General features: G+C 41.9%; 1 protein-coding gene across 2 annotated transcripts in view; it reads left to right on the forward strand.

The window, feature by feature from the left end:
• The window catches only part of PDE7A (phosphodiesterase 7A), a 67,257-nt gene that overhangs the window by 18,605 nt on the left and 31,618 nt on the right, over positions 1-17,034 (forward strand). Inside the window, exon 3 of one of the 2 annotated variants that reach the window (XM_084849418.1) lies at positions 9,837-9,920. The exons of the other annotated variant lie outside the window; for it this stretch is intronic. Within the exon in view, the coding sequence (XP_084705544.1) occupies positions 9,837-9,920 (84 nt within the window). The remainder of the gene's footprint in view (positions 1-9,836; positions 9,921-17,034) is intronic. 2 annotated transcript variants of the gene reach the window in all.

Here is a 17,034-nt window from a genome sequence, read left to right on the forward strand (position 1 = left end):
AATTCCAGAGAGCCAGTGTAGTGTAGTGGTGAGAGTGACGGACTGGGAGCTGGGAGATCCGGGTTCTAGTCCCCACTTGGCCATGGAAGCTCACTGGGTGACTTTGGGCCAGTCACAGACTCTCAGCCCAAGCTACCTCACAGGGTTGTTGTTGTGAGGATACAACGGTGAGGAGGAGGATAATGTAAGCCGCCTTGAGTTCCTTGCGAGAGGGAGAAAGGCGGGGTATAAATGCAATAAATAAATAAATAAATAAATAAATAAATAAAATCACTTTGTTTAGATATTATCATGTTTGGTGTATTAAATTTGAAAGTATAACTTGGACAATTAAAAATTCTCTGAGTTTACTTTTAAATGATTTTAATGAAAATTTGATGAGCAAAGCAAGTTATACATAATACATTTTAGGTTCCTGTTTTATATCTGATCAGAGGGAACTTCAGCAGCAGTCCCTGAAACATCTGAATATTTTAGAAGCCAGAAGAAACAGGAAGAGCTGGAGGAAGATTGGTGTACAGTATCTGTTCCTGTTTGTAAAAGATACTTTAGATCAATAATTTTAATAAGGAATGGAAGAAATAACTATGCTTGGAACCTTCAGAGACTATTAAAAAATCATCTCCCCCGCCCTGCTTCAAAATTTCCAGAAACTCTACACCTCTAGTCTATAAAGCTCTTCCTATTACATAGAAATCATTTTGGCAGAATAAAGGCCAAGTAGAGATATATGAACACCTTGATATATGAAAATGTCTTAAGCATTTTATTCACCATTCTAAACAAATATTTCTTAACCCAAAATTGTTCAATGTTTCCAATTTTTCAGAAAAACCAAAGGTCCCTGTAGAGGGTGGAGGGGGAATGGAAATCACCCCCCCATTCCCCCCCCCCACCCTTTGCATCTCTTGGCCCTGCTCTGAGTGTCCCCTTATATTAAGATTCAGTGGGTGACTACTTGTGAGCAGACCTTTTCTGTTGTGGTCCCCAAATTGCAGAATGCAATCCCTGAAGAGATCTGTCTGGCACTGACTTTGTTTGGCACAAACCAAGACCTTTTTATTCTCGCAAGCCTTTGAAATACATTGAAAGCTGCTTTTAAAAAATTGCCCTTTTTTGTGCTGTTTTGATATTTATCATGCTTTAATATGTTGTTTATCTGCTGCTTTTCAATTTGTGCTTTTAAGCAATGTTACTGGCTTTTATTGTGGTGTTTTATCATGTATGTTACCCTGAACGCTTCAGCTATATGGTGACCTCCACATGAAATGTCTGACTTGCCTTCCCCTAATCTGTCATCTCTGGCCTCCACCACCACCATAACACCATCTGTCCTCTTATTCTGTGGTGCCCTCCTTTGCCCTCCAGAGCTCTTAGTCCCCTCCTCCTTGTCCCAAAACACAAGATGGACTTGCCAAACTTGCATAGGTGAGAAACAGTATTACTCGGGGAGAGCAAAACAGGGCTAATAGTTAAGGGAGATAACATAGCACTTAACTCAGTATTTATAATTCACAGTTCATATGCCTATCACAAATTCTAAACTTCAGTTAGTAAACTCCTTATTTAAAAAACTCAAGGGCCTGGCTCTTGTTCTTTGCTTCCTTCCCCAAACTGTGCCCCAAAGGGATGACTTCCTTTAGTAATTGCCTGTTCAATGGCCACCTGCACCAAGCCCAGACTCAGTGGCAAGAAGCCACACTAGCTTCTAGGTAGACCAGTTTGGGGCACTAGTTTCCATTTGTGTGTGTTACAGTCTTTTCTCATAGGATCTTTGTAACTGAAGCATAAACTTTCAGCTAAGAGTGTAATAACTATGTTTATCATATGAATACTGACATTCAGAACTTCTGCACACTACCATGCATTTGAGCCTGTAAATTGTATGACAGCTCTTAATATTTTCGTTCATAAAATGCATATCTAATTACCCATTTGATTAGCAAAATGAAATTGGGGAAGAAATCCAAGATCATAGAATCATAGAATAGTAGGGCTGGAAGGGGTCTATAAGACCATCGAGCCCAACCCCCTGCTCAATGCAGGAATCCAAGTCAGAGCTGACAGATGGCTGTCCAGCTTCATATTGAATGCCTCCAGTGTGGGAGAGCCCTCTACCTCCCTAGGTAATTGGTTCCATTGTAGTATTGCTCTAACAGTCAGGAAGTTTTTCCTGATGTTCAGCTGGAGTCTGGCTTCCTGTAACTTGAGGCCACTATTCTGTGTCCTGCAGTCTGGGATGATCGAGAAGAGATCCTGGCCTTCCTCTCTGTGATAACCTTTCAAGTACTTGAAGAGCACTATCCTATCTCCCCTCAGTCTTCTCTTCTCAAGGCTAAACATACCCAGATCTTTCAGTCTCTCCTCATAGGGCTTTGTTTCCAGTCCCCTGATCATCTACGTTGCCCTCCTCTGAACCCTCTCCTGTTTGTCTGCATCCTTCTTAAAGTGTGGCGCTCAGAACTGGACACAGTACTCCAGATGAGGCCTAACCAGTGCTGAGTAGAGGGGAACTAGTACTTCCCGGGATTTGGAAGCTATGCTTTTGTTAATGCAGCCCAAAATAGCATTTGCCTTTTTTTGCAGCCACATCCCATTGTTGGCTCATATTCAGCTTATGATCTACGTATAACAATTCCAAGATCCTTCTCGCTTGTAGTGTTGTTGAGCCAAGTATCCCCCATCTTGTAACTGTGCATTTGGTTCCTTTTTCCTTGGTGTAGAACTTTTCATTTATCCCTATTAAATGTCATTCTGTTGTTTTCTGCCCAGCACTCCTGCCTATCAAGATCACTTTGAATTTTGTTTCTGTCTTCCAGAGTATTACCTGTCCCGCCCAATTTTGTGTCATCTGCAAATCTGATCAGCATTCCCCGCACCTCCTCATCCAAGTCATTAGTAAAAATGTTGAAGAGCATTGGGCCCAGGACTGAGCCCTGCGTTACCCCACTTGTTACCTCTCCCCAGTTTGAGAAGATCCCATTGATCGGTTTTAATGTCTCCTTTTGAGAAACCTGCATAAAAAGCTGTAGTACTAATATATACCATTAACTGCAATCTACAAATGAAATGTTGATAAAATATTGAAACTATACAGACAGTATAGTTTCTATTAGCATTATCAGACATTTGCTATCTTTCTCTCCTTTTGAAGATAAAGATTACAGTGTATTTAGTTTGATAGAGGCAAGTCATATAATGTAACAACGTGGTGGTGGTGGGGAATGAAACCATGCCATACTATAATGATTTCACATGGCAGAAGGGAAAGTAGTGTCTGGATTTTCTTAAGTTAGGGAATAACATTGGAACTGATAGTTTTATTTAAAAAAAGGACTAATTATTAAATGCCTTGTCAGCACCTAATCTTTTCATAGAGGCCAGATCTTTGAATGGCACAGAAGCTTGAACGGGCAGCGACATTGACTCTGCTCACTGATTCACCTCCCGACCAATGTGTACTGAGATCTAAGCAAAGGGCTCCTTAACCTATCCACTCCCTCCAGTATGAACAGGAGTAGAGAATAGCTGAGTTCTCCCTGAAGGCACTGCAGCTGCTGATTTGTGTGTCAACATAGACACAGTCAAATGGATTCTTGGAGGTGCATAGTAAAGAAGGTTTCTGTCAAAGCCTGTTTTGCTGTCTACACTGGCAAAGGGTGCTTCCAGAGGGAAGGCTTCTAGCACTAGCAATCGGAAGGCAATGGCCCGGTTTGCACCTCACAGCCTTGCCTCACCACTTGCCTTGGTTACGGTGAATGAGCCAGCATGCTAGTTCATGTGGCTTGATCACTTCTGCTTGACTCCTCGTGCCCTGGGTTGTTTAGCATGATGTCTGAATCTAGAACTCTGGCTTGTTTCCCTCTGATAAGTTTGATGTTCCAGATCATTGTGAAGCTGTTCCACCTTTTCTTCCTTAACAGATTTTCTGCGGTAAGAAAAAGGATGGAAGAAGCCTTGATAAAACATGGGAGGGTTTCAAGTGGAAGACAGTTATATCTGGACCCCCCTGTAAAATTCCATGAATGAGGCAAGGCAATGGCATGATAAAAGCCTTGTCTGGAAGCACCCAAAGAGGGTGTTAAAGAGCCCTTTGCCTAAGTCTGTCCTCACACAGAAGAAACTGGCTGGGTGCATAATAAAAGGGGTCTTTGGGATTTGGGCTAAGCTGTGCTCAGACAGCTTCTGGGGATTGAGTTCCAGAGTCACCAGTTGCCTGCACTGTATTGATGTATATTATTAAGACTTTATGCATGTGTTCTATTTTGTGATGAAACTGTTTGAGGTTTTGGAAAAGTCAATTTTTAAAACTTCTCCCTTCCATTCAAGGTACACAGTTCATGTAAATGAATGGAATTGGGTGTAGTTAGGAAAATGGCAGTGAATGAGCATAGCAGGTTGCTACAAAAGTCACCACTTTATCTCTGGTGACTGCTATGATGTATTCGCACTGAGATCTCTTTCATTTATGTGGATCAGGAGATTATATAAAATGTTTATATAGAGATGGTTTATATAGTCCAGCTTAACTAGAGGTTTGTGCAGTTAGTATTGTCTTCTCAGAAGCTATCCTCACAGTGAAATGAAAGTGGATCTTGGACTAGCCTGGCTCCTCCACTCTACATCCACTACATGTAGCATGGAACAGATTGACTGGGAGATCCTGTGTTATATTTCGTGTTGTGCGAGATGACTTTACTTCCTCACCTCCCCCTGCATTCCACACCCCAAATTGGATCTGGAGGGTTTCCCATCCCTCCAGAGCAGATTTGAGGGCTGTGGGCAGTGGGGTAGAGGGGGAAACTGTTTGGTCAGTGGTTTCCATTCTGCTGGCATATGGAAACATTGGATACAATCTCCTGTATTTATTTGAATATTAAATCTGTAATTTGGAGAAACAGAGAGGTTCCCTGAAATCATTCCTGAAAGTGATGGAAATTCTGTTGGTCCAAATACACTGCCCAGCACATTTTGATAAATATATTTCTTAGTGAGTAAATGCCATTTTATGGATAATACTTGTAAAAATATCAAGGGTCCAAAGCAGATAGAACGAGGAACTAAGATTGTGTCACACGTAATTGTCTTAATGTCAGTATAACATAGAATTCCTTCAAAAAGAAATATTGAACATGGAAAAACTGAGATTTATATTGGAAAAGTGTACAGTGCTATTCGACAAATACTTATTTTATAGATTGAATGTTTTTCATGTTTACTATTTTGCGATATTGATCTGTTATAAAATATGTGTTGCTTAATGTTAGTCATTCTGTCCACCTTGAACTCTTGACTTTTTAAAATGAATGCTAGCTATCTTTTCATAGAATGGCATTAGTACTACATGGATTCTACTCTGCATTTGTTGATATTCAGTCTCTCCTGAGGAACACATTTATTGAAACATGGGGCAGTCTATTTTTTTTTTAACCCATAGATCTTTCTTTGGGCACCAGTTCGTTTCCCTTCTTCTTTTTATGCTTCACTGGCTATTTTTGATGCTGCCGTCCTTCCCCTTTTGGATCCCTAATTCAACCATTATGAATGAATGCTTCTGATTTCACCACAAGTGTAAGTTGAGGGTGAGTATTGTCTGAACAAGCCCTGAGTAAGTCCTGACTTCTAAATTGTAATTGGCCAATATTCCTTTAGAGCGTTTTACCTAGTTTGCGAATTCTGTTAATAGAATGCATGCATTAATTTATCTGTAGTATAATTGATGATAGTTACGGCTTAATTTTTAATTAAACATAATCCCTGGTATAAGCAAGTAAATGGACATATACATTTTAAAGCCCAAAGTGTTAAGTAAAAAGATGGTATTTGAGATTTTAGTTAGCTTGGCTGATTGGGCCCCCCACCCAGTTTATCCTACTGATATTCAAAGAGGAAAAGCTGCCTACTTCAGTAGACATGCTAATAGGTGTCCTCTCTTTAATAAGGAGGCAGATATTGGCTCTATTTCTAAGGAAAGAGCATTTTTTCTCCACTCTAACTCTAGTCTATGATATGCTGAGTGCGTTAGAAAAGGGGTAGACAACGTTTTTGCACCATGGGCACATTTGGTAATTTGAGGAACTGTTCTGGGCATCATCACAAAATGTTTGCCATCTGAGATGTATCAAAGGACAAGTAACCTGCCCCAAAGTCTGAGTATAAGGCAGAGGTGGGGACTAGGCCCTAAACAACTCTTTTGAATCCAGTTTTCAGCACCAACGGAAACCTATTTCACAGCAATCCCAACTGCTAGTAAGAAAATGTGTTCATTTTTTTTAAAGAAGGAGATATAGGGCACCTTGGCGGGTGCCATGAAATGTGGCTGGAGGCACATTGGTGCCCATAGGCACTGTGCTGCCTACTCGTGCTTTCGAAGGTAAAGATATGCAAGTTGAATAGGCAAAGATATGGATCCTCTGAACTTAAGACATAGGCTCTGAATTCTCTGCATTCAGTTTAAATATGTGTTGTATGCTGCTTTCTGAAACTTCAGCTAACAATAATAAAAAACACATTGGATTAAATGTCTACACTTGAAAGATAGACACAGTAAAAACTAATAGACTAATTTATCTAAATGTTGTGCTTTTATAAAGATTCATTGTTTTACGATTTGCTGGGATTTTTCAAATGGAAAGCAGTATTTAAATATTCTAAACTAAATAGTAGCAGAATTAACTTCCTAAAGCCAATCCAAAAATATATGCTGTATACTTTTTTTTTAAAGCCAGAGGAGAGAGATTTTCTCTTACAAACATTTAGTGCTTTGGGCCAGCAACTATAAAGGCCCTGTTTCTACCAGTAGATGTCAACCTTCAGTGAAGGGAGTCTTAGCAGAATCTGTCCAGAAGATCCTATTGGGAAGGAGGATTGGTCATTCAGAATGTATGGTAAAATGAGAAATTTCCAAGAATTGTGATAAAGTTGTGTAGGCTGTTTTGAAGTATTAGGGGATAATTGGATGACCTGTTTGTGTTTGGACATCATCACGTGTGCTGTAGTATATTTTATTGCTCATGAAAGGAGCTATTAAATGGTATTAACACCCCCCCCCCCCGGTAAAATCCTTTAATTATCAATTTCTGGGGGCCATACAAACGGTGTGATGTGTCCTTTAGTTTGTCCTAGGACAGTGAGTCTTTTTTAGGCCAGGCTTCTCTATTCTGGTGCCGTCTAGACGTTTTGGATACTGACTTCCAGAATTCTGGGAGTTGAAGTCCAAAACATTTGGGGGGCAGCAGGTTGGGGAAAGCTGATCTAGGCAGCAGTAGTCTTAATTGGTTTTAGTCAAGACAACTGGTCTTAAACTGACATTTTTTGCAACATGCTTTATCTCAAGGGTTTTTGTGTGTGTGTGGAGCACTAATTTCTGAAAAGCTCAAACACAGAAAAATAACATTACTTTCTAAACCAATCAGTAGAATAACTACAGAAGCATTTAGCTAAGTAGCAAAAGATTGAAAACTCTTACAGTCCTTAAGATCCCAAATTCCTTTAGGAACATCTTATTTCCTGTAAGTGAATTTATTTCTTATAGAGCTGATTTGGCATAATGTTAAACCTGGGTTCAGTGTGCCCTGAGACACCTGTCTTGAAACCTGGGGCGCGCCCTGTCCCTCCTGATCTTTATTTTCTTAAGATTTGTTTTTAAAGAAATAAAAAAATAACTGTGAGGCTGCCATGCTGCCAAACTAAGTGCTGCCCACGGCAAAATTTTATTGGGGTTCAAAGAAGTGGTTTTGTGTTTTGGATGTCAGAGCCCACCTCTCCTTGTATTCAGATTCTTGGACAAGTTATTTTTCTTTCAGTTTCACCAGTTTGCCTTCTGAGAAATGAGTGTTTTGTGACTGGCCATGTCCACCATGGCAGCCCTTTTATGTATAGATAAGCTTCCCATGGCAGCTGTTTTGTGAGAGCACCTGCAACACTACCTCAAAATTCCAAATGTGTCCACCAGCCCCCAAAGGTTAGGAGACTCCTGTGCTAAACCATATTTTAGCATTACAAGAACAAAGCACAACAACTCTCAGGCTTGTACACTTCTCCTCACTCCTCCTCCCCTAGCATTGCTGTGAGAAGGCGCTTGGAAGCTGTCACTTCCATTTTAGATTGCTGTGTCATCTGAACCCAGGCATGTTAATCTTGACTATGATTAGAAGGGACAAGCGAACTTCCAACCATAGTTTATGAAACTGGCTTGTTTCAACTAAGTATAGTTAAGATTAATCACATTTTAGGGTTTGGACAACAAGCTAAACTGGGGTGAATCTAAAACAGAAACTTCCCATTTCCATGCAGCCATGCTGGAGGAGCGGGGAGTACATGAAGTTGGGGCTCATTGAGGCTTGTTCTTACAATGCTAAATCAAGAGTAGGCAACCTGGTGCCCTCCAGATGTTTTGGATGACAACTCCTGTAAAACCCAGCAAGCATGACGAATGGTCAGCGGCTATGGGAGTAGTAGATGAAACTATCTGGAGGGCACCAGGGTGCTCACCCCTACAGTAAATCATTGTTAACTATTATGACTGAATACACTGCTGTAACTATTTGGGGTCACTTCTAAACTCTGCAGTTCATATTTGTTAATAGCAATAGCATAGTCTGTGGCATCATGCATTCATGTACAATATTAGAACACTTGATCAAATGGTTGCCCTGATCCCTCTTGTTTCAATTCCCAAAATCACGACACCAAGCTTGGATGCCCCCATATTATTACTAATTTTTTAGCACCTAAACTTTTCTATGTGCTGTACAGATTCTATTTTTATTTATTTTATTTGTGATACTTTTATACCACTAAATATAATAAAATCCCTAAGCGCTTAAATATAAGACAGTCCCTTCCACAGGCTGACAATCAATTATACACCATACAAAAAGAAAAAAAGAATGGGGAGGGAAGATGAAGGCAAGCATTGAAGCAGCTCCTCCTTTACTGGCTGGTGGAAGGAACAAAGTTGGTTTCCCTCTTGTTGTTTCTTCTTGGGAGGCAGGGGGTACAGCCTCCTAGGAGCCCTTGGTCCTCCTGCCTGATGGCAGAGGCTAGAGGGTGTCACCTTTCAGCTCTGCCATGCCAGGTAAACTGGCAGTTGGAACACAGTTTTCTTTCTGGGAGGGTGGGGGAAAGCAAGCTCCCTTTCTTTGTTCCTTCTCTGGCTGATGGATGGGGTCAAGTTCTTCCCCTTCACATTACGTTCTTCCTGAAAGGCAGGGGCTACAGCTTCCCAATGGTCCTTCGTCTCATGGCTGGTTGCAGAGGCCAGAGCGTGTTTCCCTTCAGCCATTACAGTCATATGTCTGTTATTCTGAAATAGGCCTAATAGGTCAATTATGAGGCTAGTCTTCTGGGGATATGTTTCTGTAATTGGTGCTTACAAAGATCAGGGTGTACGAATCTGATGCAACAGTTATGTAAAATTCAACAGTTGTAATGGTAAAAGGTTGTAAATGTGTAAGATCATCGTAACTTAACTCTTAAACTGATATTTTTTGGACAATGAATTTTACAGTAGTAGAGCGCCAAAAAGTTCTAACTCTTCTTCTGTTTAGCTATATTTTTATTTTTCATTGTGGTAGTGTAGCTTAGCATATGCAATTTCATCTCAGTGCTTATTTGGTTGTGTATGATGAGGTAGGAAATAATTTAATGAAGAGCATGCAACTGCATGTTTGAAAGATCTTCAAATTGTTTTAAAACAAAAACACATTGAGTTAGATTCATTGTATGACTGTTACACAACATACATAAACGTCTACACCTTGCAACTGTACTCAGTTGCAATTTTCTCTATAGCTCTTCGACACGGTGTATTTCACTTTTGACCCTATTTCTAGGAGATGTACGAGTAAGAAGTCGGGCAGGATTTGAAACAGAGAGAAGAGGTTCTCATCCATACATTGATTTCCGTATTTTTCACTGTAAGTATTTAAATAATAGCAGAACAGTAATGAAGGATTCCATTTGTGTTTGGCTGCTGAGCTTCAAGTAATTGATGGCTGCTTTAAAATGGAAATTAAAATTTTTCTTTTCCTGCAAGTAATATAATTTCTGCTTGAGAAATTATGAATATACACACAATATGCAGGATAGTGTAATTTTCTAAATCCACGTGACACTGAGTTGAAAATAGAATGTTCCATTTTAATGCATGAATAAGAGGTCCAGATTCTCTAGTATGCTGTACGAGAGAGGCTGGCCCATTTAGCTATTTTATAGTCTCCAGAAGTATGTAACCTTTACACAAACAACACCTGTGCTGTTGGTGCATATTAACTGAAATTCCATATGTAACTAATGTCACAGGCTTTCTTATAGAATGTTTGATCTTCCCACAGTATGCTGTATATTAGTGAGTCTTTATGCTGTGGTAATTCATTCCAGGGAGCTTAGTTGGCTAACTGATTATTTCAACAGTAAAGCCCCTCGATGATGCAGCCTTCAGTTCTTAGCTGTTCTTTCAAAGGAGTCTTGCTTTCAGGAATTGCTATGGTTAGGAGGTTTCTTGGAGTTTAGCTAAATGGTTGTTTCCTGAAAATGAAGCTTGGTACAATAGAACTTCAAAATCCAGAGCTGAACCTAACTGTAGTGCTCTCCTTGGTGTCTTCACCTATGGTGTTAGAACATGTTAGAGCAGGGGTGGGCAGAAGGTAAATTAGGATTTAGTGGTAGATCTCTGGATGATTTACAGTAGATTGTAAAGGGTCCCTGACTCCCCATTGTTCAACAACAGCAACAAAGAAAATGCCCCCCCCCCCCCCAGTTGCTGACAAAGAACGGTTTGGGGAAAACTAGGAGTGGGTTTTTGTGTGAAAGGACTTGTGAACTTGGTTTTGGTTACCAGTCACAAATTCCTGGGCTCAGCATGTGGTTAGAGGAACCCTCCTGCCTAATTCTTAGTATATGTCAGCCCACCTGCCCCACTCCAGACATAAGAATTGAAAGGTATGATGGCAAAGAACGAATGATCTGCTTATTTAGGCAATTGTTACATTTAGATGGCAGTGCATTTGTTTGCCCTGTGGATGTAGTTTGAAGGTTTTACAATAACACTGACAAGATTTTTCAGAACACACATGGTTTGCATGATCAAAAAAGCTCACCATGGCTTAGTTAAGCTACGGTGGGCTGCAGTGTATGCTGGGCGGGATTTGCATATTCAGCACCCAGCCATGGCTCGTGTCATGCAAACCCAGGAGGTGGGGGTTTTGTGAGGGTTAAACAACCCTCACATAATCCATGGTCTGATGTTGGGTTATGTGAGGGTTGTTTAACCCTTGCACAACCCTTCCTGTCCAGGTTCACACAATATTACAAGCCACAGGAAAGCATTGAATATTCAAAATGGCCACCGGGATGCACTGGCATGGGCCACAGCCCACCATGACTTAAATAAGCCATGGTGAGCAGTTTGTTCATGTGAACCAACCTAGAGACTACTACTATCCACAGGTAGCAGTAAGAGAATAAAATGGAGTTTGTATTTATTCCTGTGTAAGATATCTTGGATGTTACATGTTCCACAGATATTTAACGATGCTTAGATTAGTCTGAGACCTACTTCCTAAAACAGGATGGTGAAATTTATGATAAGGCTCAGCTTCACTTGGACGTTGTCTAAACAAGTTGCTTTATTTCTATGAGATTTTGTTTTTTCTCTTTCAGGAGCTTTTCTCTTTGTTAAAGTAAAAGGCTTATGTTGTTGTTGTTCAGTCGTTAAGTTGTGTCCGACTTTTCGTGACTGCAAAAGCATCCACGTAATTTCCATACATGTTTTCTGTAAAGCATTATTTGCTGATGCTAATGATCAGCTGGGATTGTTAGCTGGAAGAGAAGTATTTAAATCTTATTTCAATTTGGGTCAATTTGGATGGCACATTCCCAGTCTCAAAAGAGATAAAGATTGGGCCACTTGGGTTGATTATATCTTAGCTCTTGAAGCAGAGATATGAACAAGCCTTTTGCCCACGTACAAAGCCCTTTTCCTCACTTCATGTGAGCCATGATTAAACCAGGAAGTTTTCCATTTTGCTTGAACTGGGAAACTGTGCTTACTATCTTTGGAACAAGCCAGGGTCTTAAACCAGAGTTTGAAGTTGGATTTTATGATCTGGCTTGTTTCAAAGCTGGTAACTGTAGTTTCCTGGTTCAGATGAAACTTTCTGGTTTAATTTAAGGGGCTGCATATGTGAGGAAAAAGCTAAAAATATGTCTGTTTTTCATACTTCATGTTCTCCTCTCTTCTGCGGGAATTATCCCCCTTCCCTTCTATAGTTTCTATAGATGGGGCCTTTTAGTTATAGCATCATTTGTAGCATTATGGGTGAAATCATAGAATCATAGAATTGTAGGGTTGGAAGGGGCCTACAAGGCCATCGAGTCCAACCCCCTGCTCAATGCAGGAATCCAAGTCAGAGCATCCCTGACAGATGGCTGTCCAGCCTCGTCTTGAACGCCTCCAGTGTGGGAGAGCCCACCACCTCCCTAGGTAATTGGTTCCATTCTCCTATTGCTCTAACAGGAAGTTTTTCCTGATGTTCAGCCGGAATCTGGCTTCCTGTCACTTGAGCCCATTATTCCATGTCCTGCACTCTGGGATGCTCAATAAGAGATCCTGGCCTTCTTCTCTGTGACAACCTTTCAAGTACTTGAAGAGCACTATCATATCTCCCCTCAGTCTTCTCTTCTCAAGGCTAAACATGCCCAGTTCTTTCAGTCTCTCTTCATAGGGCTTTGTTTCCAGTCCTCTGATCATCTTTGTTGCCCTCCTCTGAACCCTCTCCAGTTTGTCTGCATCCTTCTTAAACTGTGGTGCCCAGAACTGGACACAGTACTCCAGATGAGGCCTAACCAGTGCTGAGTAGAGGGGAACTAGTACTTCCCGGGATTTGGAAGCTATGCTTCTATGAATGCAGCCCAAAATAGCATTTGCCTTTTTTGCAGCCACATCACATGGTTGGCTCATATTCAGCTTGTGATCGACAACAATTCCAAGATCCTTCTCGCTTGTAGTGTGGTTGAGCCACGTATCCCCCATCTTGTAACCGTTGCATTTGGTTTCTTTTTCCTAGGTGCAGAACTTGGCATTTGTCCCTATTAAATGTCATTCTGTTGTTTTCTGCCCAGCGCTCCAGTCTATCAAGATCACTTTGAATTTTGTTTCTGTCTTCCAAAGTATTAGCTATCCCGCCCAATTTTGTGTCATCTGCAAATCTGATCAGCATTCCCTGCACCTCCTCCTCCAAGTCATTCATAAAAATGTGGAAGAGCACTGGGCCCAGGACTGAGCTCTGCGGTACCCCACTCGTTACCTCTCCCCAGTTTGAGGAGGTCCCATTGATAAGCACTCTTTGAGTCCAATTCTGTAGCCAACTGTGGATCCACCGGATCGTTGTTTCATCTAGCCCACTTGGAGCTAGTTTGCTCATCAGGATATCATGGGGCACTTTGTCGAAAGCTTTGCTGAAGTCGAGGTATATGATGTCTACAACATTCCCACGGTCTACAAGGGAGGTTACTTGATCAAAAAATGAGATCAGATTTGTCTGGCAGGACTTGTTTTTGACAAATCCACGTTGGCTTCGAGTAATCACGGCATTGTTTTCAAGGTGCTTCCAGATGGATTGCTTTATGATCTGCTCCAGAATTTTCCCAGGGATTGATGTCAGACTGACTGGTCTGTAGTTCCCAGGTTCCTCCTTTTTACCCTTTTTGAAGATAGGGACAACGTTAGCCCTCCTCCAGTCATCTGGCACTTCCCCTGTCCTCCATGATTTCTCAAAGAGAATAGACAGCGGTTCTGAGAGTTCTTCTACTAGTTCCTTTATGACTCTAGGATGCAGTTCATCTGGCCCAGGAGATTTGAACTCATTCAAAGTAATTAGGTGTTCCTTGACCATATGCCTATTGATGTCAAGCTGCAATCCTGCCCCTTCAGCCTGCACTCCGCCTTTGCCAGCGGGGTCATAGACCCTCTTTTGGGAGAAGACTGAGCCAAAGTAGGAATTGAGCACCTCTGCCTGTTCTTTGTCATCTGTTATCATTTTGCCATCCTTATTTAATAGCTGAACCACCATTTCTTTCCTCTGCCTTTTACTATGCACGTATCTGAAGAAAGCCTTCTTGTTGTTTTTAGCATCCCTCGCTAACCTCAGCTCGTTCTCAGCTTTAGCCTTCCTGACGCCATCCCTGCAATTCTGTGCTACCTGCCTGTACTCTTCCTTTGTTACTTGGCCTTCTTTCCACTTCCTATATGTGTCCTTTTTTGTTTTCAGGTCATCCCTAAGCTTTTTGTGAAGCCACATTGGGTTCTTCTGTTGTCTTCCACCTTTTCTTCTTGTTGGAATTGCTTGTGATTGTGCCTTGAGAATTTCCTTTTTTAAAAGCTCCCACCCATCTTGGACTCCTTTTCTCGCTAGCATCGCTTGCCATGGGACCTTACTGATCATTGTTCTGAGTTTATTTAAATCAGCTTTCCTAAAATCCAGGGTACGCGTTTGACTACACTCAGCTTTTGCTTCCCTTAGAACCAAGAACTCAAGTGCAACATGGTCGCTTTCCCCCAGAGTTCCTGTAACTGCTACTTTATCCACTAAGTCCTCTCTGTTGGTTAGGATCAAGTCAAGGATAGCCGATCCTCTAGTTCCTTCCTCTACTTTCTGTAGGAGGAAGTTATCCGCCACACAAGTCAGGAATTTCCTGGAGGGGCCATGTTTTGCAGAATTTGTCTCCCAACAAATATCGGGGAAATTGAAGTCCCCCATTACTACTACATCATGCTTCCTTAAAACATTGGCTATTTGCTTTTCAGAAGTTTCATCCTTGTCTTCTCCTTGATTGGGTGGCCGGTAGTAGACTCCAACACCAGGTTCCTTTTATTCTTTGCTCCATTTATTTTGATCCAGATGCTCTCGATGGGGCTACCAAGCTCCTCCTCCTGTATTTTTGTGCAGAGATATGTATTTTTCACATACAGTGCAACCCCACCTCCCTTTCTGTTCCTCCTGTTCTTTTTGAACAAGTTCTATCCTTCAATTGCTGTATTCCAGTCATGAGAGTCATCCCACCAAGTCTCAGTTATACCTATCAGGTCATAATTTCCCTCTTGTATTAAGAGTTCAAGTTGGTTCTGTTTGTTTCCCATACTCTGGGCATTAGTATATAGACATCGAAGACCATGTGCTTCATAGTCTGGCTTTCTTCCTACATGTGTCTGAAGACTATTATTGGGCGCTATCAGAGCTGTTCTCTCCATTGCAGTGCATGCGCCTACGTCCATTGTTACCCCCAACATTACATCTCCTTTCCCTGTAGGATTCAGTTGAAAGCCCTCCTGATGAAGTTCTTCATGCTGTGGCCAAACACATTCTTCCCATCCTTTGTGAGGTGCAACCCGTCCCTTGCCAACAGCCCATCTTCCAGGAAGTATAGCCCGTGGTCCCAGAATCCAAATCTCTCTCGTCGGCACCACCTTCGTAGCCAGTCATTCAACCGGAGTATTTTTCGTTCCCTTTCTATCCCTCTTCTAACTACTGGAAGGATAGATGAGAAAACTATCTGGGCCCCACAGTTCTTGAGTTTCCTTCCCAGAGCTTCAAAGTCTGACGTGATCTCTTCGTAGCTCCGCTTGGCGGTATCATTTGTTCCCACATGGATGAGAAGAAAGGGATACCTTTCAGTGGGCTTTAGGAGTGCAGGCAACCTTTCAGTCACATCTCTAATCTGTCCTCCCGGGAGACAACATACCTGGCGAGTCCATGGGTCTTCGCGACATACTTGGGTCTCGATCCCACGCAGCAAGGAGTCTCCCACTACTACCACTCTTCTCCTCTTGTTGTTGTAGGCCTGGGTTTCATCGCCTCTGTTTGACTGACCTTCAGCCTCTTGCTCACTCTCATGTAGGTTCCCCTGTGATTCTTCCTCTGCAGGCTGTCCTCCAGTCTCATCCGCAAGTACCTGGAATCGGTTCCACAGCTCCGCTGCTTCCACTGGTGCAGAGTGGCGTCTAGTTCTTCTCCTAACTGTCACCCTTTTCCAAGGAGTATCCTCTACTCCATTTTTCTTCACCTCAGCATTTCCCACTGCCTCATCTTGCTGTTGCTCTTCAAGCTTCTGGTCTTCCCTTTGCTGCTGTAGTTCTCCCGTTCTGTCCAAGAATTCTTCATGTTCTCTTATTCCCCAGAGGGCTGACAGTCGCCGCTCCAGTCCACTTACTTTTTCTTCCAGCAGCGTGATCAACTTGCATTTGTTGCAGGTGTAGGCCATGTTGTTCTCAGGCAAGAGAACAAACATTGCACACACCTTGCAGGTCACCACCACTGGAGAGTCTTGTCCTTCCATAGCCTCTTTTCCCATTTTGTGTCTAGCTTTGTGATTGTTCTAGACTAGCCTGTGCCTGTTCCTCTACTCAGTAGAGGTTAAAAGCAGAGTCCCACTTGTGTGAAAGTGTGTGTTACAAGACAAATAAATGGAAAAAAGTTAGTTAAAAATAAAATAAAATAAAAAATGAAAAAAAATGTTAGGGGCCTCCCCCTTGACCTCCCCTGCCGAACTCCCCTGGCCAACTCCTGTTTGCTCCCCCTGTTCACTCGCTCTTGTCTTTCGCTCTGGGAGCTTGCTTGCTTCTGTAGTCCCTGAACCAGCTGGAGCAGCTTGCTCTGCTCTGCTCAGCTGGGAGGTGGGAAACAGACTCAATGAAATTGTTTCACTGATGGAATTACTGTTGTCAGCAGAACTGGGAGGAGGGCACTTTCCTTCTTGCAGCCTCCCTCTATACCCTTAAAATATGCTGTGAAAGATTAAGGATCCTTCTGGAGCAGATTTTCAGGTGGGGTGGGGCTTCAAGGGGAGAGGAGAAAGCTTTGTTACACAAGCAGTCTTCTGTTCACACAACATTGGATTCTGTGCTGTGTTTGTATTGTGTTAGCTATGGTTAGAATTAACCAGAATTCTTTTGGAACTATAGATTGAAATGAGTTTGTAATCTGTAATTTTGGTTAATCCTGGTTTGTTTAGTCCCAATTCAGAGGTAATGCT

This window comes from Heloderma suspectum, chromosome 4, assembly GCF_057233095.1.
Source record: "Heloderma suspectum isolate Gila_16-S chromosome 4, 16-S_ref, whole genome shotgun sequence".
Lineage (NCBI taxonomy): Eukaryota > Metazoa > Chordata > Lepidosauria > Squamata > Helodermatidae > Heloderma > Heloderma suspectum.